This window comes from Pectinophora gossypiella, chromosome 20, assembly GCF_024362695.1.
Source record: "Pectinophora gossypiella chromosome 20, ilPecGoss1.1, whole genome shotgun sequence".
Taxonomy (NCBI): Eukaryota; Metazoa; Arthropoda; class Insecta; order Lepidoptera; family Gelechiidae; genus Pectinophora; species Pectinophora gossypiella.
Genome location: NC_065423.1, coordinates 10,872,719 through 10,899,795, shown reverse-complemented (window position 1 = coordinate 10,899,795; position 27,077 = coordinate 10,872,719). Strand labels below are relative to the sequence as shown.

The 27,077-nt window shown below is 40.6% G+C and overlaps 2 protein-coding genes across 3 annotated transcripts; one reads left to right on the top strand and one right to left on the bottom strand.

Annotated features, from left to right (window-relative positions):
- Positions 1 to 1,967: 1,967 nt before the first annotated feature.
- On the bottom strand, positions 1,968 to 18,627 carry LOC126376207 (leucine-zipper-like transcriptional regulator 1 homolog). 2 transcript variants are annotated; one of them, XM_050023459.1, is made up of 16 exons: positions 18,152 to 18,627; positions 17,065 to 17,239; positions 16,398 to 16,569; positions 15,265 to 15,401; positions 14,303 to 14,417; positions 13,166 to 13,329; positions 12,084 to 12,254; positions 11,186 to 11,327; positions 10,766 to 10,929; positions 10,202 to 10,350; positions 8,834 to 9,029; positions 7,515 to 7,666; positions 6,735 to 6,913; positions 5,491 to 5,617; positions 4,152 to 4,309; positions 1,968 to 3,890 (listed from the first exon to the last, which is right to left on the bottom strand). In XM_050023459.1, exons 2-16 carry the CDS (start codon positions 17,205 to 17,207, stop codon positions 3,687 to 3,689), a joined length of 2,373 nt encoding a protein of 790 aa, XP_049879416.1. In that variant the 5' UTR covers positions 17,208 to 17,239; positions 18,152 to 18,627; the 3' UTR covers positions 1,968 to 3,686. The 2 variants fall into 2 exon arrangements, with proteins under 2 accessions (XP_049879416.1, XP_049879417.1); XM_050023460.1 differs by having other exon boundaries at positions 17,065 to 17,221.
- Positions 18,628 to 19,085: 458 nt separating this feature from the next.
- LOC126376309 (ran-specific GTPase-activating protein-like) lies at positions 19,086 to 25,477 on the top strand. Its single transcript, XM_050023638.1, has 4 exons — positions 19,086 to 19,216; positions 19,431 to 19,622; positions 19,881 to 20,115; positions 20,657 to 25,477. The coding sequence occupies exons 1-4, from the start codon at positions 19,205 to 19,207 to the stop codon at positions 20,884 to 20,886; spliced, it is 669 nt and encodes a 222-aa protein (XP_049879595.1). The 5' UTR covers positions 19,086 to 19,204; the 3' UTR covers positions 20,887 to 25,477.
- The last annotated feature ends 1,600 nt before the right edge of the window (positions 25,478 to 27,077 follow it).

The following is a 27,077-nucleotide window of genomic DNA, read 5'->3' as shown; positions in this document are numbered from 1 at the left end:
TTTGTACTCAATCTAGGTATGTTTTGTACGTGTTTATTGTCTATATTTATGTAATCAAGTTGGTAAGTATATTCAATTTAGATTTGAATGCCACACTTTGAATTATTTAATGAGATTCATAAATGAAAATAACAGCTAATCTAAAAGTATATTTATTATCTGTGATTAGAAAATAATACAATAAACAACATCACCATTACTGACTAGTTTCATAAACTTAAATACTAACTAATACAGATCTATAAAATGAGAAAGTAACATATAACATGACTAATATCGGACACAATCTGTTTATCTTTACTCTCAGTTTAGCAGACGAACAAATAATAGTTATGCGGCTGCGGGGCGGAAGGCAAAAGGGACCACTGCCCTATTTTTCCCTCAAAAAGTAGCATGGATAATGCTACCCTGACAAGAGCGAGGTTCTTAAATTTATTATAAATTAAATATAAATAAATAATAATTAATAATATTTAGATTAAATTGTGTATGAAGCGATTGATGAATGTGGAGGAAGCAAGAGAAGTGTGTCAGGATTGAAGCAAATGGAATTCTATAGTCTCTGCTTACCCCGGTGGGAAATAGGTGTGAGTTTATGTATGTACGTATGTATGTAGATTAAATTGTCATAGGTGTCTCTAAGTGATGGCTTCGGCCCCACTCACGCCTTCCAAAAGTCCGGGACTCCATACGCCCGAGATATGGAAACGACGGTGTCGCAGAGTGGTACGGCGGTTCCTAGACCGCTGCGCTACCGCGTTCTCAATTAAAGTGGCGAAAAGGCCGGCTACGTTCGATGAATCTACAGTGCAATTGATTATTCCTCGTCATAGATGAAATCCGAAATGCCTTCCAAACCGCAGACAAACTTTGAGATACTTGATCACAATCACTTTATCAAATCCAAAAAGGGCGTTTCCATACGCTGTAACAAGTAATTATGAAATGAAGTCGCACTACTTTGTGGCACTAATTTTTACTGTTCAACTGCTACAAAATAACAACTAACTTACCCCGTGACAGGAACTTATTAGAACGCACAAAATATGATGAAAACTGATAAGACCATCGCCAATTCGTCGTGAAAACAAATTCACAACATTGATTTGCGAAAACAATTTCTGTATTAATGCTATCTGTCAGACAAAGAACTTGAAGGTTCGCGGCAGCTACCCTCCGATAAAAATGTCAACAAACCTAAAATATTGAAAATGAGGTTGCCAGCGACATCTGCTGGCAGTCCTGACCATTACAATACATAAGAATAATGTGCAATTAATATTAATTTATTAGTAATTGTGCTGTAGGGCGTTTAAGCAAGAACCATTTTTATATGGTATATATCCGGGGTGTGGTTGTGTAGTAACTTTTATAAATAAATATTGGCATCCCATATTGAAATTAGATATAAAAAAACAACTAAATGATGTCTATGTCGTAGTAAAATTGTCAAAAACGGAACAATTCCGATGTTGTCAATTTTTTTAAACTTATTTTTAACGAAGCTTTGAAAGCTTCTGGCAATCTTAACGTGACATTTACAAATACATTAATCCAACAATAAAATGTAACAGTTACTTAGTTATTTCGGTTTAGGCGCAGCAGGCCCAATTCTCAATATGACAACTGAGTCGTGACCAGGGGGGTTAAAATGGCCACATCGAAGCAATTCATTTAAGAAAGCAATATTGCTATTTGACATTTGTTTGCACTGCGCACTTTCTTTTATATGCGCAAGTGTCAAATTGCAATATTGCTTTCTTAGATGAATTGCTTCGATGTGGCCATTTTGACCCCCCTGTTCTCAAAACATTCTTCTTATTAACATTATTCTTTACTTTGTAGTATTTTTTGTACTTTTTTCTTTTCTATAGTTATTTCTTGTTTTCTTTTCTTTATTTTATATTTCTTTTATGAATTTTTCAAAAATTACAGTTGTCAATTTTGAGATTCGCTCCTTCTGCGCTAAACAATTTATTCCTACTTATATTTTAGTAAATGCACAGCCATAACTTTTAGTTTGACAAAAAAAGTGGATATTACATAATATTAAGCTGCGTTTTAACTTGACAACATTTGACGCGCGTCGTGTTGCCCCACATGTTGAAAGTTAGCGCGGACCTTTTGTTTAACAACGACGTCACACGTTTGTCGCGACAACATATCGCCAGAGGAACTACGTGTTGTTGCGCGTCACGCCTCTACTCAACAGAAATTGGTGCTCAACTAGCGGTACTCTCTAAACAAACAACAAGGCACGCGACATGTTGCGCTTGATCTGGCAATGTCGCGCGCTGTTGTGCAACGTTGTCGTACGGTCACGAGCATTAATATGTATACACTTTGGTACCATGTCACATTAACCTTTTTGACAAATTGAACTGTAAGTCTCACTAAATGTCAAATATGTTAGTGCGACAGAGTCCTAAAGTGGGTACATTATATTGCTCATGACTGTACATGTTGAGCATTACGTGTTGCCGAGGCTTTATGATCATTGGTATAAAAATGTTGCCTACTGTGGCGGACCCAACTAGTTGGCCAGCTAGTTCCGCCCACATGCAACAGATGGCGCCACATTCAATAATGCAGTCATCCACCAGTCGTGAAACGCGATATCGAAGTTTACACAGCAAGACGCATATATACAACTTCCAACATAACACCGTTGGATCGTCGATACCTAGTCACGCTACCAACATGTGGCTAGAGGGATACTATGCTCGGTACCCCGAAAAACATCCGTGGCGGCAGCATGCCCTCGCCGCCAAACCTACTATGGCAAACTAGTTTCGTATTAATTAATAATGATGTTGAAGGAGGAAATTGCTGTACTTTATTGTGTTCATCAAGTTTCGAATTAATTTATAGCTACATTAACGGAGCGAATTCCTGTACTTTATTATGTTAAAGCAGCTATCATAGCGTGCCATAGCGTGCCGCTAGTTTAGTAGCTCTCTCATGCCCATGTCGTTAGAAAAGGATGGCACTATTTTTAAATACAATTTCGAAACACCTTTACAATAGCATTCCACTCTTTTTGCCAAAGAATTACTGTAAAATTACTTTTATATCTTACAAACTATAAATTACTTTTTGGCTTAATTTTTACTAGGTGAGAGCCCTCAGCGCTCCCCATTTTCCGCACAAGTAGTAAATGCCATCCGAGACAAAACTACAATCTAGGAAAATCTACAATATATCACGTCAAAAAGAAAAAAGTTGTCCATTTTGAGGGTAGTCGTGAAAAGTCAAACCAGTATGTTATTTTTGTTGTACCATCCTGCATCTAATTCTATTCTATAATCCTATGGCAGTTTCCAATCATTACTTGCAAATGGCTTTAGAGCAATAAGGCCGCCCTTTTGTACTCCTTTTACGATCTGTGTAAGCATTTATCATTTGTACATCTGTCGCTGACAAGGTTTGTAGGTTTTGTATGACCCTTACTGTCCTTGAAAGTATTTAGTGTATGCACGGCGGTTTTATTTAATCCGGGAATACGATTAAATTTCCCGGGAGTGTCCGGGAATTTGACGTAAAACCTCGGGTATACCCGGGAATTCGATTGTCAGTTCCCGGGAAAATCCGGGAATTGTCAGGAAATTACCCGGGAATGAAACTCTAGTCCGTAGCCACATGAGCCAGGGGCCTTTGGGCGACTCGCTTGTCGCCAGGGTTGTTGTCTACTTCCCGCTGCGGTAACTGGCGCAGTGAGTGACGGAATGCGAGGAGTGTTCGTCAGTGAGGGTGTCGGAGGACGACGATGACGGCAAGGACCGCGGCTGGACCGGCAGCGGCGCGTCGAACTTGGGCTCGTCCGCGAGCGCCGCGATGATGTCCACCAACAGTGGCTGCGGGAGGTTCCTGACTGCCTCCTGTTTGGCCACCTGTTAGGCACAAAAACATTCAATTCAATTATTCATTCATTCATTCATTATTGCAATATTGCTTTTTAGACGAATTGCTTCGACGTGGCCTTTTAACCGCCCAGGTCAAGAGTACTCTAAACCGGCGAGCATGCATGAATTCTCCTTCTCCTTGATGAGCTTGAGTGTGGAGGAAGCGAAGGTGTTTGAGGATCATAGGAAGTGGAATTCTGAAGTCTCTGCCTACCCCAACGGGAAATAGGCGTGATCTTGTGTACTGACCAGTCCAAAGTGGTGCACGATCATCTTGAGCGCGTATTCCTTGATGTCCGCTGCGTTCATGCGGTCGGCCGCTTGTAATATGGCTAAGACGTTCTCTGGAGTCACATTACTCTGCAGGTTGTGCTTGCAGAACACTTGCAGTCGGTTGTTTGTGAACCCTGTGGATTGATGTGGAGTTTTAGGGTTGAACTACATCCTACACTTCTATCTTTTTCTGTCACAGAAAATCTTTTTTAGAACGCGGTGGAATCGGCGAGATGCGGGCGTGACACGGAAAAAATGCTATCGCACGCTATACTGTGCGCAGGGCACTGTTAAAAATTGTGCGTTTAACGCAACATAAATCTCTCGTCTTCGTAAAAAGCAAGTTTTGTGATATTTCCCCACCGGGATTCGAACCCGGGACCTCCGGATCGTGAGCCTAACACTCAACCATATAATATACATCCCCATTGCGCCACCAAACCGTTGTAATATATTGTTTTTTTACTGATATATCGATGGTGAATGGGTGAATATCAAAATGTGCCAAGTTTGGTGGCGAACTTTCATATATTTTTATCGTGAAAAATTGGGACCCAAACCCAGGATCCTTTTGGATCTTTTTCATGTCGGAACCCAATTTTAATATGAAATTTCGCCATCTAACTTGAAATTTTGATATTCACCCGTATCATCCAAACTAATTTATTATAAATGGGAAAATGTATGTATGTGTCGGTCTGTTTGTTTGTCCGTCTGTCGTGATTTCTTAAGTGGAGATGTAAGCGAGCTACTTTTTGTCTCTTTCTACCCCCCCCCCCCCCCCTCCCCCACTTCCCTAAAATGGGGGGTGGAAGTTAGGTAAGGTAAGGAAAAGGGAACCGTGTTATCTCGAAATTATCGCGAAGTCGCGGAAAAAAGCTAGTCATAAATAAACACTTACGCCGGGTTGCCACTGACGATGATTGGCCGAGAAGAGCGGAGATGTGCGTATTTGACCAATCACAGCGTTCGAGAGAGCGAAAAACGAATTTATTGTGCGGGTACTCGCGTTTCACCGATCGGCGTGGGTTGAAAATCAGTGTTGCCCTCTGGGTAAATTTTCACTGAACCCTGGCCTTTTTTGGTGAACTGCGGCACCCATATACCTTTATGTTTTCCAACTAAATATTAATGTTATGTGTGTATATTTTAATGTGGTAAATGTATATGTGTGTCGTAGATTTTACCTAAATAAACTTTTTTATTATTATTATTTTTTTTTTTACGCTCTGTCACTCTCTCCCTCACGGTGATTGGTCGATTCCTGCTCTTCTCCGCTCCACCCAGCTCCGTGTCAATGGAAATGCAGCCTTACCATAGTAAATAGGTGCTTGAAACAAGTAGAGGGCGTCCTCTGTGCGCATGTTGGTGTCGCCATAGTAGATGTACCGCAGCAGGGAATCGAACGCCTCCTCCGATGGAATCGTGTCGCAAATTTGGATCTGAACACGATAGGAAAACAAACAATTAATTATTCATAATTATTTTTTAAACAATTTTTAATACACCGTTCCTTTTACTCTGTGGATGAATAATTGAATTTGAGCTCAAGATAAATAAATACTAATAAGAGTTGATATTGTTGATATGCTGTTCTGGGAGCAAATAAAAAACATAGAACACGTTCAGCTGCTTGTCTTCCTGGGCATGTCGTAAAAACCGACAGAGGGATTGCGTCCTCTAACATGATGGACTAATGTTATGGGCGATAGGCTGATCCCTTATCACCATAAGGTTCATCATATCCAGCTTACGACATCGTATCCACAGTGGCTGCAAGTTGTCTTTGATTACTTGTGGCTCTGCCCACCCCATTAGGGATTACGGGCGTGAGTTTATGTATGTATGTATGTAAGAGTTGATATCAAGTGGATTTTCTGTCGGAAAGCTCATGAAAATGTTACAGTGTTACTACAAAACACAAACTAAAAATAAACTAGGTTTGAAATAATATTTCGCGCCACGAAGTCGACGGATTTTAATGAAACTAACTTGACAAGTCATAATAATTCTATGCAAAATCTGCGACAGAAGCGCCGCGGCCTTCGGGACTTCTTTCGTATACGGATTATATTTTAAACATTGTTTATCTTTTAGTATTTGTTTTGTAATAACACTGATAGTGTTTAATTAATTTCAGTTCTACACTTTTGCCACGGAAAATTCCACTTGATATCAACTCAGGTGTATTTTATCATTTGATAGGTGTATTTATAAAGGGAGCTCGGTGGCGCAGAGGTTAACGCGCTCGAAGTTAAGCAACTTTCGCAAAGGCCGGTCATAGGATGGGTGACCACAAAAAAAAAGTTTTCATCTCGAGCTCCTCCGTGCTTCGGAAGGCACGTTAAGCCGTTGGTCTCGGCTGCATTAGCAGTCGTTAATAACCACCAATCCGTACTGGGCCCGCATGGTGGTTTAAAGCCCGATCTCCCTATCCATCCATAGGGAAGGCCCGTGCCCCAGCAGTGGGGACGTTAATGGGCTGGTGATGATGAGGTGTATTTATGTAACCTCAAAGTTTTCGTTACGATGTCACTAACACCCTGTATAAGTACTCACATTGACAATGTTGTTCTCGGGCGAGAAGGAGCGGAACATGGCTTCGAAGTACGAGGCCCGCGCGGCCAGCACGGAGCGGTGCCCGGGGCGGCTGGCGGCGCCCACGCGCATGCTGATGTCGGCCAGCTCCGCGCCGCCGCCGCTCAGGAACACGCACATGTCCTGCTCCAGCGTCGTGCCTGACACACACGCCTACGGTTATCTATACATCCCCGCATATTGTTTGTATTTTGATTGTGTGCTTGCGCGTATGCCTTAGTGCGTGCGTGTATACGTTAGTGCGTGCGTGTATGCCTTAGTGCGTGCATGTGTACGCGTTAGTGCGTGCATGTATACGTTAGTGCGTGCGTGTATGGGTTAGTGTGTGCGTGTACGCGTTCGTGCGTACGTGTATGCGTTAGTGCTTGCGTGCACGCGTTTGTGCATACGTGTATGCATTCGTGCGTATTGGGGTTGTATATGTGTTGTTGGTGTTTTTGTTCTGGGATGGCGAATTATACACTGTCACTCAATAATAATTTGATTTATTGTTCACTGAAGACTAAATGCCTTAGTGCGTGCCCATTTTTACGATAAATGTTAGCGAAATGTTATGAATGCACGTCCAGTAATTATGATGCGGAAAATTGCACTGAATACGAATTAATCGACGAAATTAGGCCGCACGTGTTATAAGGTGTTCGATTACATCGAACAGTGCGTGCTTATATGCATTCGAGCGTGCGTGTATGCGTTAGTGCGTGCGTGTATTGCGTGCGTGATTACACGTGTAAATGTTACCAAGTATCTCGTCATCAGTGTCGTGGTGCGGGGGCAACTTGGCGGGCGGCTGCTGCCGGCGCCGTATGATCTCCACCATGAGACCCTGCTCCATCCGCTCGAACTCCACCGACATTACGATCGGCGTGAAGTTGTAGTCTTTTACTACGAACCTGAGGGTTTAAAAAGGCCACATCGAAGCAATTCCTCCAAAAAGCAATATTGCAAATTGACATTCCCACATATAAAATGTCAAAGAGCAACATTTATTTTTTACAAAGAGAAAATTTAAATCGAAAAGAATTCTGACTCGGATGGGACTTGAACCCACAGCTCTTGTCAAGCGGGGACGAGCGTGGTAACCATTACACCACCGGGTACTCCTGTCCGTGCGAAATCGTCATTAAACCGACTCCGGCGCCATCTATCTAGAATATTGAGTACTTCTTCTTCTTATAATGTCGATGGCCAACTAAATAGTATCGGCCCAAAGCTTGGCAACAAGTATGGCGCTATCTGCAGCGCTCGACTGTAATAATTTCGATGCCGTTATGGGACGAGAATGCGGTGGAAATTATGCTTACGCCGGGAGCAGCAAACACTGCGTTACCGTGTTTCGGATGTTGGATCTCAGCGATAAGCGTTAGTCCAGCTATGTGTGGGCGACTCTGTGTTAGGCCTCAGAGGATACTAATATTACTTTAGACCGACAAGTCTACAGTAAAGCCATTAAGCCAGTGAACCGTTATATGAAACATCCTCATACCGACAATATGGAATTTTCTATCGCAAAAGTCATCATCATCATCAATTTAAGAGCCACGCTCTTGTCGGTGCAGCATTTTCCATGCTACTTTTCAAAAAAAAAATTGCAAAAGTATAGAACTGAAAATAATTTAAAAAACCTTTACCTTGGGCCGGGTTTCCACTGACGCGGAGGTGGGCGGAGAAGAACGGAGATGTGCGGATTTGACCAATCACAGCGTTCGAGAGAGCGAAAAACGACGACGCTCTGTCACTCTCTCCCTCACAGTGATTAGTCGATTCCTGCACATCTCCGCACAGCTCCGCGTCAATGGAACGCAGCCTTAACCTTTTTAACCTTTAAAACTTTCTTCTTTTTTTTCCTTTTGAACCTTATTATTTTATTTTTTTAGTAACTGTTTTGTTTATGGTGTAAATAAAGTTTATTATTAGCATTTAAAAAATACAAAAAAAGTACATGAATTTTGCGACTGAAAATTCCATTTGATATCAACTCAGAATCATGGTCTAATCATCACCCTCAGTATTCGTTGATGTCAGTAACACCTTGTATAATGCATGGACAGTAAACTGACCTTAAGCAGTACTCCTTAATACAATGCAGGTCCGCGTGGTGAGCGTGGGTCAATGCTGGCAGTACGTTGGTGTAACATAAGTTGGCTCGCAGAAACCTCGCACAAAGGCCGCGCAGCCGCGGTATGCGCAGCCGGAGAGCCAAACCTAGGACCTCCATTACTAGGAGGATCGAAGCTGTTGACGCGGGGTCTTCGTCTGTTGGGAAAATAATAGCAGCGTTCACATGTTTTTTTTTCACGTGACTTATTGTAGATTTGCCGAAGCATTAACTACTTGGCCGGACAAATGGGGAGCGCTGAAGGCTCTCACCCGGTACAACGTTTAAGACACTGAGGGTGGCCCAGTTAATGAATGAGGAGCTGGGTGGCGCAGCGGTAAACGCGCTCAGTCTGCGATTGTTGAAGATAAGCAATTTTCGCAAAGGCCGGTCATAGGATGGGTGACCATAAAAAAAAAGTTTGCATCTCGAGCTCCTCCGTGCTTCGGAAGGCACGTTAAGCCGTTGGTCCCGGCTGCATTAGCAGTAGTTAATAACCATCAATCCGCACTGGGCCCGCGTGATGGTTTAAGGCCCGATCTCCCTATCTATCCATAGGGAAGGCCCGTGCCCCAGCAGTGGGGACGTTAATGGGCTGATTATGATGACGTATAGAACGATAACTCTTCGCCCCGCAGCAAGTCATATCAGCCGACCTCACCCCCTCTGGATCTTACTTTGGTCACACCCCGGAAACTTCATACAAAACACCTCGTTTTACTCAGACACTACACATTGACGTTATCGTACACGCGCATTTGTGTGTGAATGACGGCATACGATTGAAGACTAAAGTAAGAGGGGGTATAAAGGGTGCTAGTGACATCGTAATGAAAACTTTGAGGGATGATTCTGGCCATAATTCTGAGTTGATATCAAGTGGAATTTTCTGTCGCAAAAGTATGGAATGGACAATAATTAAAAAAAAAACAAAAAAAAAACATGAATTTTCCAACAGGAAATTCCACTTAATATCAACTCAGAATCATGGTCTTAATCATCCCCCTCAGTATTCGTTACGGTGTCACTAACACCCATACATACTTCTATGGCTACGTAAGTACTTATTACGGGGTGTAAGTGACATGGTAACGAATACTGAGGGGGATGATTCGGCTCTTTATTCTGAGTTAATATCAAGTGGAATTTTCGATCGCAAAAGTATAGAATTGAAAATAATTAAAAAAAAATAATGAATTTTGCGACGGAAAATTCCACATGATTTTAACTCAGAATCATGGTCTGAATCATCCCCCTAAGTATTCGTTACGATGTCACTAACACCCAGTATATTATATTGGATCGTGCCTCATCGCGAAGACCGACTGACCTTTCTGAGTGGGGTCTATCCTATCGGTGTATATGTAGTCCAGCACCATGCTGAAGGCACCAGGTGACGCGTCTGGTAACTTGATCTTGAGCCTCGGATCTACTGGCTGACCTAATGCTAGCTTGTCTTCCACTTCCTCTCGGGCTTCCCTGAAAACACAACACATATGGTGACAGTCATTAATTACATACATACGTTATCCCTAACGGGACGGACAGAGCCATAACGTAAACCCAGAAGACACCCTCCGTGGTCTAGTGGTTAGAGCGTTGGGTTCACGATTTGGAGGCCCGGTTTCGATTACCGATGGAGACAACGTCGAAATTTGTGAGACTGTCCTTTATTTGATAAGGACATTGCAGGCTGCCAAAAAGTAAGATGGTTTCGTTCTATGCAAGGCACGTTAAGCTGTTGGTCCCGGGGCACTAGTCCAAACAACTGCACCAACCCGCACCGGAGCAGCGTGGTAGACTATGCTCCATACCTCCTCCGGTTTAATGAGAGGAGGCCTGTGCCCAGCAGTGGGATGTATATAGGCTATTTATGTATGATGGATATGCTTACTTGATCCTGTTCCTCAGGTATTGGCTGCGGGCGGCGAGCATAGCCTGGTGCGCCATGACGGGCGTCTGCTGCGGGCCCACCAGCAGGGTGACGTCACAGAACTGCTGCGAGCGCAGGATGTTGCCGAAGTCGTCGTGCAGCGTGCAGCGCGGGAAGTTTGACAGCTGTCAAGGGGATAAACATTTTTTATTTTTTTTCTTCGTAAGCGTCAGGCTAAGATCATGAGACCATACGGCCAGTCATCGGTAATATTTTTTTCTTTGTTAATGAGGATAAAAACTGCCTATGTTGTACATGTTAGAGGACACAATCCCTCTGCCGGTTTTTACGAGATGCCCGGGAAGACAAGCAGCTGAACGTTTTCTATGTTTTTTATTTGCTCCCAGAACAGCATAGAAGCAATAAGTATTACTGACTCACCTGAAACCGGAACAGTTCTCCGCTGCGCACGTTGTTGTCGACCGTGCCGCCGAATATGTAGAGCGCATCCCCCACCACGGCGCCGGCGTGGAACAGCCGCCCTGAAGGTACTTGCGAGTCGGCCGTTGGGTGGATCACTGACCTATTACGTACGGTCACGAGCATTAATATGTATACACTTTGGTACCATGTCACATTAACTTTTTTGACAAATTGAACTGTAAGTCTCACTAAATGTCGAATATGTTAGTGCGACAGAGTCCTAAAGTGGGTACATAAGGAGAGTTAAAATGGCTGTTCACCTGACACTATACTTATAAATGAGTCAATTCCAATCCGCCATCAAGTCAGTGCTGGGGGGTTAAAATGGCCACATCGAAGCAATTCATCTAAGAAAGCAATATTGCAATTTGACATTTGCGCATATAAAAGTAAGTGCGCAATGAAAACAAATTATGTCAAACAGCAATATTGCTTTCTTAGATGAATTGCTTCGATGTGGCCATTTTAACCCCCCTGACTCCAATAAGGAGCCAGCGGTGGCGATAAGAACTGGACTTACACCCGTATTCTAAGATGTTAACTCGAACCTTCCAAGAGTTCTTCCTCAGTTGAGGGCTCGAATCAAACTCGGCTCAAAAAATGTTTGCATTGGGCACTTATTTTTATATGCGCCAATGTCATATTGCAATATTCCTTTCTTAGATGAATTGCTTCGATGTGGCCTTTTTAACCCCCAAGTAGTCTAAATACCACTGCTGGGCACAAGTCTCTCATACAAGTCTCTCATACATACATATACGTTTGTATGTATGTTTGTCCACGCATTTCGCAGAAACGAGAAATCATATGCCATTATTCCAGGTAACACTTAAGACGTTTCGAATGTGTCACGTACCACATGTGCGTGTCCAGGTCCAGGCAGTGCAGGTCGCTGGGCAGCGTGTTGTCGGCGGCGCCCCCGAACACGTAGAGGTGGCGGCCGTGCGCGGCCATGACGTGCCCGTAGCGCCGCGCCGGCGCCAGCCCGCCCGCCCGCAGCAGGTGCTCCGTGCACACGCGGCTCCACCTGCACGCGCACACACGTCTTGGACCAGCCAGCGCCTTGGACTGGCAACACACTCATCCTAACGTCGGTCTCAAATTACCGATTTGGACAAACGTCGTGCATGGTTCACGGGTAAGCTAAAAACGACGAAGCTTCTTCCGTAGTTAGATTGTCGGTGTGAGGAGTGAGATACGATGCGGGCGCGAGGACCTACAGGACCAAGTCCCGACAAATACGTAAATAAATTCTTACCAAGAAATAAATAAATCTCTTCTTTGCAAGTCGATGGCGATCGATATTAAATTTTTGCTAACCAATAATTGGCCACGCTTGCGGCATAATCTCGGCGGATACTACCTCCCATTGACGGTTTAAGGAGATCAAAACAGAACTTTCAAGAACCACCCAGGCTTCCCGTTCCAGAATAGAAGCAAGCGGAGTTTCGAGAACATTCGAGCGATCGTTGCCGCCGTCAATGACCAGTCGGACAACGAGTCGTACACGAGCCAAGCGACAAGCGCTGCGTCGAGGGCAACCGCAGTATCGTATGAATGTAGCGGGACGCTCTCTTCTAATTGGCTCACCCAAAAACCTAAATACGTCTAAAGATCAAGGAACCCCTTCATCTTATTAGGAGTCTAAAGGCTGCTCTGAATTTGTCTTGAGTTTGAATTCATATGTGGTTTTCAGGATTTGTGCCCGAATCATGACAATAGGCTCGCCGCTTATTACATGGGGATTAAACATAGCTGGCGAGGAGTGGGCGTATATACTAAATACAGTTCCGCCTACCCATATGTAAGGGTTGTATAGTCGATGGTAGAGAACCAGATATGTTAGACTCACGAACCTAAACACATCGAAAGGTTATGAAAGCGGTCGCGATTCGTCAATTAAATTATAACCTGAAGGCTACTGAACCGGATACTCACGTTAGAGTCTCGAAGTGGAATTGGAACAGTGCGTTGGTGATCTTGGCGCCGCTCTGTCCGCTGAACACGTACATGTTTCCCCTGGCCACCGCCACCGGGAAGTTGCAGCATGTCGGGGGACACTGCCCCTGCTGATCCACGCGCTCCCATTGCCTGTGCTCACCCTGGAACACACATACAGCCATCTTTCTCGCTCCCTGTAGATTCACCAGCTTATGACTGAGTGGAAAACAATAAAATGCAGTCGCGATCTTCAGCAGTGTGGGAACGACGAAGACGAAGTAGATTCCAGTGGTTGAGCGTCGGGCTCACGATCCTGAGGTCCCGGGTTCGAAGCACAAAATCGCTTTGTTAACCCTGGTTTGGTTAGGACATTGCAAGCTGATCACCCGATTGTCCGAAAGTAAGATGATCCGTGCTTCGGAAGCCGTTGGTCTCGGTTACTACTTACTGACGTAAGCACGTAGTCGTTACATGAGTCATGTCAGGGGCCTTTGGCGGCTCAATAGTTGACCCTGACACCAGGGTTGATGGGGTCGGTAATCTATCTCACAACTCACACGATAAAAGAAGATTACCTCCAGCTATAGAACACCAGTTACACTCGGAAGAAAATCTAACACAGAATTCCACTCCTCGCGATCTTTTGCAGCCTCTGTGGCTTGCTCCCATGATATGCCGAGAGTTTTAACCAGTCACCAGGTCTCTTTGGGCCGCTGTCTTTTGCGTTTTCCATGCGCACACCAGCGCCGGTACCGATTAAGTGTCAAAAGCACTGAAATCATTCGTTCAATCGACTTGCCGAACTTCATGTGACGTCACGAATCGGGGATCGCCATCTTGGCTGCTTACGCGGTACGACATCAAATCGATGTTCGATGTCCTCCATTTTGAATAGGCTTCGTCTTAGCCGGTAGGGCCCCAGGTCAGAGCTCGGAGTATATCTCAAAAATCACTTTGGCGGCTCAATAACAGCTTTGGGACCAGGGTTGACGAGATTGGTCATCCACCTGACAACCCGCTCGATAGAAGAAGACTTCGGTAGAAGAAGACTTCGATAGAAGAAGACTTCGATAGAAAAAGACTTCGATAGAAGAAGACTTCGATAGAAGAGGACTTCGATAGAAGAAGACTTACACTGAGGTTGACAGTCCACATGTCGTTCAGCCGCGCGTTGCCATCGTAGCCTGCGAAGATCCACAGCTTGTCGTCATAGACTGCGGCTCCGTGGGCCGACCGGGGTACCGGCTCCCTATAAAACATTAACGTTACATATTACATAACAGCCCCGTGGTCCAGTGGTTGAGCGTTGGGCTCACGATCCTGAGGTCCCGGGTTCGAATCCCGGTGGGGACATATCACAAAAATCACTTTGTGATCCCTAGTTTGGATACTACAGGCTGATCACCTGATTGTCCGAAAGTAAGACGATCCGTGCTTTGGAAGACTAGTTAAGCCGTTGGTCTCATTTACTACTTACTAATGTAAGTACGTAGTCGTCACATGAGTCATGTCAGGGGCCTTTGGCGGCTCAATAGTGACCCTGACACCAGGGTTGATGAGGTTGGTAATCCACCTCACAACCCACACGATAGAAGAAGACATAAACTTCACGCTTACGCCGCTTAACCGATTTAGATGAAACTTGCTAAGGAGATAGTTATTACTTGGTTTGGTGTTATTTGGTGGAGTTATTTGTTTTATAAACATTCGCATGGTCTGTTTGCAATAAAGTATATCTGTTTTGATTTGAGATAGTTCCGCAGCTGTTAGCTTAGTGGAACACCGTGGTGGAGTATGCTCTATACCCCCTCTGGTTGATTGAGGGGCGGAGAGCCTGTGTCCAGCAACAGGACTTATAATTATAGGTTAATTATGATTTATGTTTGTGAGACAGTTTGGAACTTGTGTGTATGTGGAGTGTAGTGTGTGTGGAGTGTAGTGTGTGTGAAGTGTAGTGTGTGAAGTGTAGTGTAGTGTGTGAAGTGTAGTGTGTGAAGTGTAGTGTGTGAAGTGTAGTGTGTGTGGAGTGTAATAAAATATTTTGCAAGTTTACAGGGTTAATGAGGTTGGCACACGATAGAAGAATATATACTAACTGGCCCGTAAACTTCCACTGGACCCACTGCGCGCTCTGGAACTTGTATTCAAAGAGGTCGTTTTTGTTGGTCAGGTTCGAGTTGGCGAGGATGTCGCCGGTGTACCCGCCGAACACGAACATCGACGACCTGTGCACCTGCCACGAAGAATATTACATCAATTACATACATAAACTCACGCCTATTTCCCACCGGGGTAAGCAGAGACTATAGAATTCCACTTGCACTTGTATTACATCAATTATGTTTTATAATAACTATATAAATGTTCCTAATAAATTGTCCCATGTGCTTACATCAGAGCAACATGCTGTTTTGTTAGGGACTATCTTTATTACTTTAAAAAATACAGTGAAGTTCACCAGAGACAAAATAGGTCATGTTTTGCCAATATACTACATCAACCACAAACTCCAACCAACATGCATAAAAGAAATGCATCAAATATGTGCATTGAATTATATAATAATCAGCCAAATGAATTAAAAATACTAACTGGAAACAATACGCACTTTAGGGAAAAAAAAAACTTATCGATCGATAATTTTATCACGCTTGCGCATGTTAGCTCTGCTGACTGGGGTTTTTGTTAGACCAATGTGATAGGTGGACTCAATACTGTCAATAGCTTCTGACTATTGCAGCAACTCAACTCAGAAATAGAGATACATGGAAATCGCTAGAGGAGGCCTTTGTGTCGAAAGGACGCACTACACACGGGACTGTTAGTACTTAAGTTATATTTATTTATTTTATCATTGTAAACCTGTCTTCTCCCTCTCTCTATTTAAGAGCTGCGCTCTTGTCGGTGGAGTAAGCGCCATTCCTCTCTTCTTCCCGCCAAAACCTTCACCTCCCGATACGACACGACCTGCACCTTCTCTTTTATTTGTTTCATAAATGTTATCCTAGGTCTACCCCTTCCTCTCTTCCCTTCAATTTTTCCTTCTATAATGTTTGTTATAAATGAATCGTGTCGTATCAGGTGGCCAATCATATTTCCACCTGTCACCTGCCACCTGTCTTTTAAACCTGTCTTGTGTTTAGTTAAATAAAAGGCTTTGAAATTAAATTGCAACAACTATTGATACTATTGAGTCTATCAATTGGCAACACTAGAAGGATGTACATACGACAGCAGAGTGGTGGTATCTAGGCGCAGGCGGCGTGCCCATGCAGCCAGTCTTGGTCCACGACATTTCCTTGATGTCGAAGCGGATCAGGTCATTCAGCATCGACTTGCCATTGTCACCGCCGAATACGTAGATCGCATCCTTGTAAGCCACCGCCGTATGCTTGCTGCGTCTACATTTTTTTAAAAAGAATTGGGAATTTATTTGGATATTTTTGAAGATATTACTTTTATATTTTTAAATTAAATGAAAGATTCAGTTACTATAAAAAAACGAATTTGAATATTTTTGCTTTTCATGCAATAGTTATTTTTGTACATCCGTCAGAATGACATCTATGCCTTTGCCTTTGGTTAGTTTGTATTAAAATTTTAATATTGTCATTATGTTAGGGTAATGTGTCAAAACTATGGGTGGTCCTTATGAGTGAGTACTCAGGCCTAATAAGATAGGTTAAAAGTAACATTTTGTATTTTTTTTTATTTCTTTAATAAGTTTCAGTTTGAGGTGATTTAAATAGTTTATGCCTCTATTAGGACACCTTACCCTAGTAATGACCACAGATTATATTAAATTTTATTTATTATAAATGGCATTTGGCAACAATAATCTAGTCTTCCACCTATATATTATTTTTAAGCAATGCTTAACTATCAATAATAAATACCTTGCCCCAACAAATTCATAGCACTCTGAAAGACGCTTCCACTTGTGCACGGCTTCAAACGGGCCAAACTCCATGCGGAGATCACAGTCCAGCTCGTTGGGGTTTCGCAGCTGCTCAGATATCAATTTGGCGATGTTCTGCATTCTTTCACTTGAACCTGAGTGTACAGTGAAACCTATAAATGTTACATCAAAATACATTCTCATCATCATTAAAATTAACAAAGGTTATAAAAGTAGTCCATCACACAAATATATAAAAAAAACACATTCAAAAATAATTCTTCCTACAGAAACTATTATTATCAAAGCCCCCTAAAAGACTACATACTTATTCCAAATTCAAAAATATCTTTATTCAGTAGGTAACATAGTTACACTTTGAATCATATTTTTTTATGTAACAAATGTCTCATCCTAAAACTACTGCAGCTTCTCACAATTTGTATAGCCAGGGAAAAGAAGCTGCAAGAAAAACCTTGGCACAGGGCCCTTGATATTCCTTTCTTTTTTATTTAAAATTATTATAATGTTTTTGTCTATATTTTACATTTTACAATTAACAAAAATTCTTAAAATATTCAGAAAAAATATTAAAAGGACACAGCCATCCGTAAGCTCTGTACCGCCTTAGGTACACTCCATCCAGTACTTTCTTCTCTTCTTACAATTGGCAAATAAAACATTACAAATAAAATAAAATAATATGGAGATAGTAACATAAAAAACGTATTAGTAAAATGAGAAGTGTACATGCATGCACACACACTAATCTCAAATGATAAGAGCAAAAAAAAAAACAAATAGAAAATCAAAATTCATATTTTATCTTAAAAAATATCCTGTGAGTGTAATTACCAGACACAAGTTGACACGAGTATAGGACAAATACTGTGAGTATTTGGAACATTGTCTAGTGTAATAGGAAGAATTCTCAAAATAAACATCGCTAAAATAGGTCGGTAAATAAGTTCACAAGCAGTCATTGACTCTAGGGCGTATTTTGCCGGGATTATAACGGTATCGCACAGCTATAACGACTACACTAACCCATTATAGTAAAAGCTGTTAAGGCCGCCGTTATTTACCTGAAATCTTGCTGGATAAGATGCGTCTTTTGTAGTTTTTATTCACTTAAAATTACATAAACACAAAGGTTTGAGAATCATCGGATGCAATTTACGATAAATGTCAACGTCAAAATTTTATTGTCAAAAGGAGTCCGATCCGTATTGGATCCGTACATCCATGTATTACATGACCTGATATTTAGACGCATGTCGAGTACGTACGACCATTCGGAGGGGAAATTTTCAAAATCATGTATGATAGAGAGCTGAAATGGAAAATCTGCAAGTGATTTTGTATTGTTATTTTTTCAATATTGTATGTTTACGTTTATATTTGTAATTTATTTATTTTACCAGCATAGATATAAATTATTTCCTTTCTTTTTTGAATAGAAGTTGTGTGCAATAAAGAATTGAAATTATATTTGAGTAAGAATAAATAAAAAATAGCTCATAACTAGATGTTATTGATTTGTTTGCTGATCATATCATATACATAGCATGAGCACAACCATGATGATGATGATGATGATGATGATTGACGCACTTTTTGCATTCGGCACCATGTCGTTAGGTGTGTCGTTTGTGTGTGCTGTGAGTGTTAAAAATAAGAACTAAAAATTGCCAAAGAGTGCACCCGCAGTATTACATTACAGCTAGTTGTGTTGAAGAATGTAAAGCGCCGCCGGAACTTTCATTCTGCCGTTCGCGCGTCATTAGTGTTACAAAACGCCTTCTTAATTTTATTTTCAATAATTACTAGTATTCAAAAAGTTTAGGATTATTTTTTTTATCAAAATGGCGTCAATTATGAGTCTTTTTCTATCTGTAAAAATATTTATATCAACGATTACGCTCCTAGATTTGGAACCGAGTAGAAAAAATGTGATTAGTAGTGTATTACCGCCGTGTAGTGGCGTTGGGTCTAAAAGTCACTTTATCCAGGCCGAAAACTTCGAAAAAAAAAACTATCTATTCCGTTTTTGTCGTTTTTGTTCGTTTCCATTGTATGCATTTTTTGCAAATTATATCGAATAAAACTTGCTGAAACTGAAAATCTAGTGGTTAAAAATGTCATCACCGGTGAGAAAGTTATTTAAAATTAAACTGTGTCTCGTTAATTTGTTGTTAATAAATTCAATTTTTCGTAATACGTCTTATCAAGTTTGAATAGTCGTTATTCAGAGGTTGTTATGTCCAATAAGTAAATGGAAAGAAGTGGATTACCATGTTTTTGGAATGCTTAGCATTTTGTTTGACCGTATAGTTTTGAAATGGTGTTATTTTCGGTTATCAGACGGGAGAGAGCGTGCGCCGGAACAGCGAGACAGAAAGTGTGGAAGGCGATGCAGGGGAACAAGATCCTCAGTTTGAGCCCGTGGTCTCGCTGCCGCTGGTGGAGATGCCCACGTTTGAGGAAGATGAGGAGGAGCTGGTCAAGATCCGGGCGCGCCTCTACCGGTACGATACCGGCGACCATGAGTGGAAGGTACTGCGTTTTTATTGCGCCTAACATAAGTCTTATGCGGCAAAGAATATTACGCCAAAAGAGCTTAAACGGGATTGCTGAGATGCTGATATTTTATATTCTTTTTATTTTACTATCTAACTCTACAGACAGATTTTAGCAGCATCCCATTACTGTTGGGTTAGGTTATGTATTAACGGAGAAAAGTTCCGTTTACATCCCCCACATGTAGTAACCTCATGAACCGTATGTTATTATTTTAAACATAACATCTTACAGGAACGTGGCACAGGTGACATTAAACTTCTCAGACACACAGTTAACAACACTGTCCGAGTAGTGATGCGACGTGACAAGACACTGAAAGTGTGTGCCAACCACTTTATCACCCCAGATATACGTATGAATGTGCACTGTGGCTCTGATAAGGCTTTCAACTGGTCCGTATTTGCTGACTATGCAGATGAAACCTGTAAGCAAGAGTTACTGGCAATCAAATTTGGAAATGCACAGAGTAAGTATTTTTAAATAAGCCAAGTTATTTACTCATTCAATCAAAAATATATATATTTTTTTTTTCTTTTTTGTAAAAAAAATTAATACAGGTGGTGCTGTCCAGATTTAACGTGATAATTACCTATTTTCTCATTACTTGGGTACCTACATAATTATTCAAAATATAATGTAATAGCAGATAAAAGTAGGTAACCATTGATTGATATTTGGATCAGATCATGTGTAGTTTTTTTTTTCTTGTGTGCCCTTTGGCAAAGGACAACTGGCAAACTAATGAAAATGTCAGAAAACTAAAAAAAAATACTATTAAGAAAAGCAATTATACACACTACCTATTTCAGGAAACTATATTTATGTAAAAAGTCATAAATAAAGGCTTTTATGTATGTGTAGAATTATGTTGTTACCTATATTGCTTCTTTTTATATCATTTAAGATGTTGTATTGTGCTTGGGTGTACTAAAAAGGGTCATCATTTATACCCAAAAACAAGGATTTTTACTCCTAATATTAAAAATGAGAATTTCTTGAACTTACAGATGCAGTTCTGTGGAAAACGAAATTTGCTGAAGCTCAGGAGATAGTAAGGACAAAGTGCAGTCTGTATTGCCAGGACCAGTCGTCGGATGATGAATCCAGCATCACAAGGAGTGAAGACACTGACACTCCTGAACCTAGAAGTACGGATAAGACAGAGAAGGAAGATAACTCCGACGGTGTAGTTTTAAAACTTAAAGAATTGACAGTGGAAAGTGAAAAACCTGAGTAAGAGTCAATTGATATTCTTTTAAGGGGAGTTATTTCGGATAGACAGCTGTTTACAGTAAAAGTATGTTTTATAAATTTTATAGACAGCAGCATTGTATGAATCTGAATTTGGAATGATTGTGAAGAAAGGTATATTGATAGGTAGTTAGTGTTTATGGTCTGATTGTGATTACAACATTTTATCGGTTTTCAAATTTTGTATAATAAATATCTCATACTCTCTGTTATGTTGGTAGAAGAGCAGTAAAGGTTTTTGCACACCAAATGCGGGTCTGAAGCAGCGTAGTTTGCGTGCGCATGTTATAATACTAGAAACTAATGCAGTGTGTCACACCAAAAGCAATAGCAGCGCAAGCGCAGTTTTGAGCGAGAGCCTCCGCGGTGGCAGCGTAGTTCAGGATGCGTCATGGGTTTCCACGAAAAAATCATGGAATTAAATTAAATATGAAATGTTTACATGATTTGAAAAGAGATTATTACATGTGAAATATGTCATCTGATCCGCACTGAAACTACTATGCTGCTTTTGACTTGCTTTTATTGTGCCAAAGCCTTAATAGATTTAACATAATGTTGTTACTCATAATTTGACCATAAAATCATCTTTTTTTTAAAAGCCAACATGTGTTATTCTAGCATAATATAATAATAAATAGGTATATAATATGCCCTGATAGGATATGATTTTATTTTTTAGTTCCAATGATATTTTTGTACTATTTTAGTGGTCGAGGAGTGTCAAGATTATTTAAGAAGCTATTGAGATTTGTGTTTTTATAAGATAGACTGGAGACTTCTAATTGACCAATTTAAGGGTTGAACTACTCGCGTCGCACGTTGCTTTGCTTCTATTCTTGTCTGTCACACGGAACCGTCATTTACAAGAACGAGATAGCGAACGGGACCGCACTCCGGCCCCCGTCGATTCCACAGTGGTTGCATTATCTCGCTCTAGTAATTGATTGGTCTGAGTCCACTCCGACCTTCCTTTCTGATACCACTCCAGTTGACTGGCACCTTTATTAATGTTATGCCATACAATAAAATTTTGTCAGCCATAGCTTAGTGCAGTTCTAGCTCCCAAGAATATTGTCAAATAACTTTTTCGTTTTAAAATTACCAATAAATTAAAATATTTTAACACTCCTCTATGTTTATCACACTAGAAGTAACATCCACACTACATTTTATCGTTTTTTTTTATTATTTTAATAGAAGTAAGTTGTGCATTGTCTAATGACAACAAATACTAAGTATGTAATTTACTATCTAGTTATAGAAAAACAAAGATTTGTTGATTAATTGAATTTGTGTCCGATGGCTTAGATAGGACTTATACATAGCTGGCGAGGAGTGGATGTATCTACTATACACCCCTGCCTACCCCTTCGGGGATAGAAGCGTGATGCTATGATTTTATAAATTGATTTTAGCGGACGGTATCACTGGCACAGTTAAAGGGTGTGTAATCGTGATTTTTACTTTATAAGGCTTTTGGGTGTTCATTCAAATTCAGATCATACATACATAAGGCCATATTGCTCATTGGGGTAGACAGAATCCCCGGAATTCGACCTATTACAACCCTTCCAATCTCGTGGTACTAAATAGTCCTAAGTCTATGATCCAGTACTGACTACTTTCCTGCCCTGACACTACCACCAGTCTTATCAAAATCTCCAAACTTGCTTGTCAGTTAAGAGTACATTGTTTGAAGTTTACGCGGTTATTATCATAATTAAAACATAATACCGGGTCGAAATATTGGGAGTCTCATATCCCTGATTATACCGCGGTAATAACCCGGTATTATGTGTTTTAATTCAGCTTAAAGTACTTCTGAACTACTTAAAGAAATCAGGGGGTTAAAAAGGCCACATTGAAGCAATTCATCTAAGAAAGCAATATTGCGATTTGTCTATTGGTCTGCGAAAGTTGCTTAATTTCAACAATCGCAGACCGAGCGCGTTTACTGCTGCACCACCGAGCTCCTCACCCACATTCATTCATCCATCACTTTCTTCGTAATATGCCTTGTATCCCTCATTATATAGGCATGTACCTATTGTATATATTATGCTAGCCTGTTACTCCCTTAATACCTGCCTGTACTGTACCTATGATCCACAATAAATATATTTCATTTCATTTCAATATCTCGAAAGAAATCTAATACTAAAAACATGTCAGATATTCATGAATGTACATTTTGTATGACGGCCTCTCTACATAAATTCTAATAGGTGTCCGTTTCTTATGGCGCCGACTGTTTTCTGTATTTTGTGTTCATTGTGCTCAATAAAGTATTTTATCCATCTATCGTAGTAAATTTTACGACGATTTGAATTTGAATGAATGGTCAAACCAAAGCTTTTTCTCGATGAGAAAAAACAAATCTTTCTAAGTCATCTACTGGGGGGATAAAACGGCCTCATCGAAGCAATTCAATTTGACATTTGTTTGCATTGCGCACTTACTTTTGTATGCGCAAATGTCAAATTGCAATATTGCTAGACGAATTGCTTCGATGTGGCGTTTTTAACCCCCCTATAAGAACTGGACTTACCGATATTCTAAAATGTTTAACATGAACCTTCCAAGACTTCTTCCTCAGTTGAGGGCTCGAATCAAACTCGGCTCAAAATTGAGTTCTTACCTTAGCTCGTGTTTACTTCGGTAAGGTAGAGTGGATCATGACGTCATTATTTTCGTATGATTATGTTAGCAGTACGATATGCTCGACTCCAGTGAGCAGTCCTCAAGTCGAGGACGTTTGGAATTAACATCTTAGAATATGGGTGACTTTGTTCAGTCAATCAGTACATAGTCAATCTGATCAGCACTGACTTGATGGCGGACTGGAATTGACTCATTTCTAAGTATAGTGTCAGGTTAACAGCCAGCACATTGCACTAAGCGAGGACTATGTGCTATTTCATTTAGAATCTAATACTTTTATGCGATAATTCAATTCACACTATAGCGACAACGAGGGACCGCACAGCTAAATTGAGGCAACAGAGCGAACATATTTATTTTATACAGGCTCCGTACAGTCATGAGCAATATAACGTACCCACTTTAGGACTCTGTCGCACTAAAATATTTGACATTTAGTGAGACTTACAGTTCAATTTGTCAAAAAAGTTAATGTGACATGGTACCAAAGTGTATACATATTAATGCTCGTGACTGTACATTTGTCCGGCCAAGTAGGTTTGGTCTGGTAGTAAATCAAATAAAAATGCCCATTAATCTTTAGCGACCCATAACAATGCAAAAGTAACTCTGTCTGTATGTTACGCTTTCACGCCAAAACTACAAAACCGATTTGGATGAAATTTGGTACAGAGATAGAGTAGACCTTGGAAAACAACATACAATTGAATGATATAGAATGGTTGAATGTTTCAGACACTCGTAACGTTCGGGTTACGTAAATTCGGGAAGATAGAAGGTGGATTTCTTACCGTGAATTAGGTACTATAGGTTTGTGTTGTATGGCATTTATTACTTGGTTGGACTGGAGCAGACACATCGGCATAAATTGCCCATTCGAAAATATTAATGTGTCTTGGATGTCCTAAGCATTCATTTGATGCTTCCTTATTAACATAAGTAATTAATTATTTCATTATATTCAAGCCTATTATTATTTACGGTTATTTCATTCAAGATTTCCATTTTGCCCGAAGATATAGAAAAGAGGCACCTAGCTGAGGGTACAGCTAAGTATAGTGGTTTCTGTCTACACTCGTTGACGTATAATCCGTCAGACTTATAATATAAACACCATGCGGATACGTACGCGAGGTAGGCGTCTCGTTTCGTACGGTTTATTCACGTTGGCGAGTGTAAAAATGAGCGGTAATTACATTACCCAATCCTGGGTGGATGCGTCAAGGTCACATCGGGAAAATCGACGCTATTACACTAGCTCCGAATCGTGGTTACCATGGTTACTCGCCACCAACTTGCTCGAGATCGTGACGGAATAACCATGGGGTTACGCCCCACCTATTTGCTATTAGACTACACGATCCTGATCGGTAAGCCCGTGACCTTGACGCACCGGGCAGGATGGATTGGAAAGTATAATTAGCGCTAAAGGGCATCTGCCAGTTGGCTAGGCCCTGTAATGTAAGCAACTGCTTCTGTGTGCATCTGGCGCTGTTTGTGTAAGGGTTGAACTACATTTGGCCACACTGCATCACACTTAATGCTTTTATTATTTTCTGACCCTCGAGAATCGTCATTTGCTAGGTGGGAGTGCGACGGCCTCGTCGATTCCACCGCGTGCGGTCGCACTATCTCACTCTAGCAAACGATAGTTCTCAGTGACAGAAAAGGATAGAAACAAAAGTAAGTGCGGTTCCGTGCCGCCAGATCTGGTTCAACCCACATTCGTAAAATTCAATATCGATGGATGGGTGGTTGGGTTGGACTTGGACATAAGTATTCAACAAATCCATTTATGTTGCTGATAATTTGTTACATTCCTTAAAGAAAATGGGCCAATCCACATAGATTAATAGGTACTTGATAAAAAAGTGATTTTTCATAATCGTAAAAATAAAAATGTATTTCATGAAGATTATGGTTTTATTTGAAAGTAGTAAATGATTTTACGAAAAGTAATGTCACAACCCCTCTGAAGTTACGTCCTCTTTTGGTTAGAAATAAACCTTTACAAATCTTTTTTTATACGTAGTTTCTAATAAGTAATGAAAAGAACATTCTCTTCTTATCGTGTCGATGGCAAACTAAATTGTATCGGCCCAAAACTTGGCAACAAGTATGGCGTTTACTGCAGCGCTCATCAGATCCTCCTGCGTACAGGTGTTCGGGCACGCAGAACACGATGTAAGATGTTCCATCGTTTGGGGAACAGTGCCGCACTAAAAAAAACATTAACAAGAACATAAAAACATTAAAATAGGAAAAGAACATTTAAATAGGAAGTTGTCAATAACTTCAGACAGACTAAACCTGAAGAAAGTACTTACGAAGAATTTTTTTTTATTGTCTCGTAGGTAGGTAGGTTTTATTGACCTTCAAGTAGTGGTAAAAATGTGTAGAGCCCATTTAGCTTAGTTTATCTATGACAAAAATAATAACTTCGATCACTTATTGGTGTGGCTACATGTACTTACGCCATCTATTGCTATATATGCTAGGGTACCAAAACAAAAACGACGTAAAATCGCTCTCCAATCTAGCATTAAAAAGCAACCTTTTTGGTTACTTGTAAGTCTACATGTCCAAATGTGGAGTTGCTTCATTATTATTTTTTAACAGACTTAAAGTAGGTTCTTAATTGGTCGGGATCGCTTTTTGAAGTGTTCCGTATTAGAGCCTCCCATCTTGGCCCAGAGGGTCTGGGTGGGAGTCTGGATTGATCATAGTCTACACCCCTCCTGTTGATGTATGTTGGATTATGGAGGAAATACCTACACTTCGTCACGGAAGCGATTATACTTATCAGAGCTATCAGTAACGCGCCATTTGCCACGCGTAAAAAAATCGACGTAGGTATTAAAAGCAAAAATGAATTCAAATTGTTCTTAACACTTTATTGTATGTCTGAAATCTATTTACTGTGCATCAATTAAAATCAAAGGATTTAAAAAAAAAAACCTTCGATTTTGAGTTTCTAAACACTATCAAATTAATTGGCTGTCCGTTTTTGTGCAAAGGAGATTTAAAATGACTAAAACTACAAATATGTAGTTTTATATAATTTCAGTGACATAAAATTATGTATTGCATAACTAGTTTTACTGGAAACACAATGGATTCTAGTTTTATAGCCAGCCAACTGTGAAATAGCTATGAAGCAATCTTTGGCAAGCAAACACAAATTAAATTACATTGAAAACAGTACAATACAAATAGAATCAAAACAGTTAAACAAATAAGGTACTTTATGAGGAATGTCATTGAACATGGTAATAAAAATAAATAGATATTTAACATTTAAAAACTGCTTTACTTACGTAATATAAAAATACCTATATAGTACTGGAATGTACTTAAAAACCTTTTTTATATGCTCAAATTTTTGCGACAAAATGATTTTTTTTTTACAGCAGTTAACTACATTATTGATGGCATACATTTATCAGTTTACTTAGTATGCACCTTAATTAACTTACAGTTTGTTATCTTATCATTGCTTTTAACATTTAAATT

Coding starts and splice junctions, on each gene's coding strand:
- LOC126376207 (XM_050023459.1), bottom strand. CDS start 17,207: ATGCAGAACATCGCCAAATTGATATCTGAGCAGCTGCGAAACCCCAAC. Junction 10,351..10,765: donor TACCTGAGGAACAGGATCAA/GTAAGCATATCC, acceptor TTGTGTTTTCAG/GGAAGCCCGAGAGGAAGTGG. Junction 6,914..7,514: donor CACTGATGACGAGATACTTG/GTAACATTTACA, acceptor CGTGTGTGTCAG/GCACGACGCTGGAGCAGGAC.
- LOC126376309 (XM_050023638.1), top strand. Junction 19,623..19,880: donor CCGGCGACCATGAGTGGAAG/GTACTGCGTTTT, acceptor AACATCTTACAG/GAACGTGGCACAGGTGACAT. Junction 20,116..20,656: donor CAAATTTGGAAATGCACAGA/GTAAGTATTTTT, acceptor TTGAACTTACAG/ATGCAGTTCTGTGGAAAACG.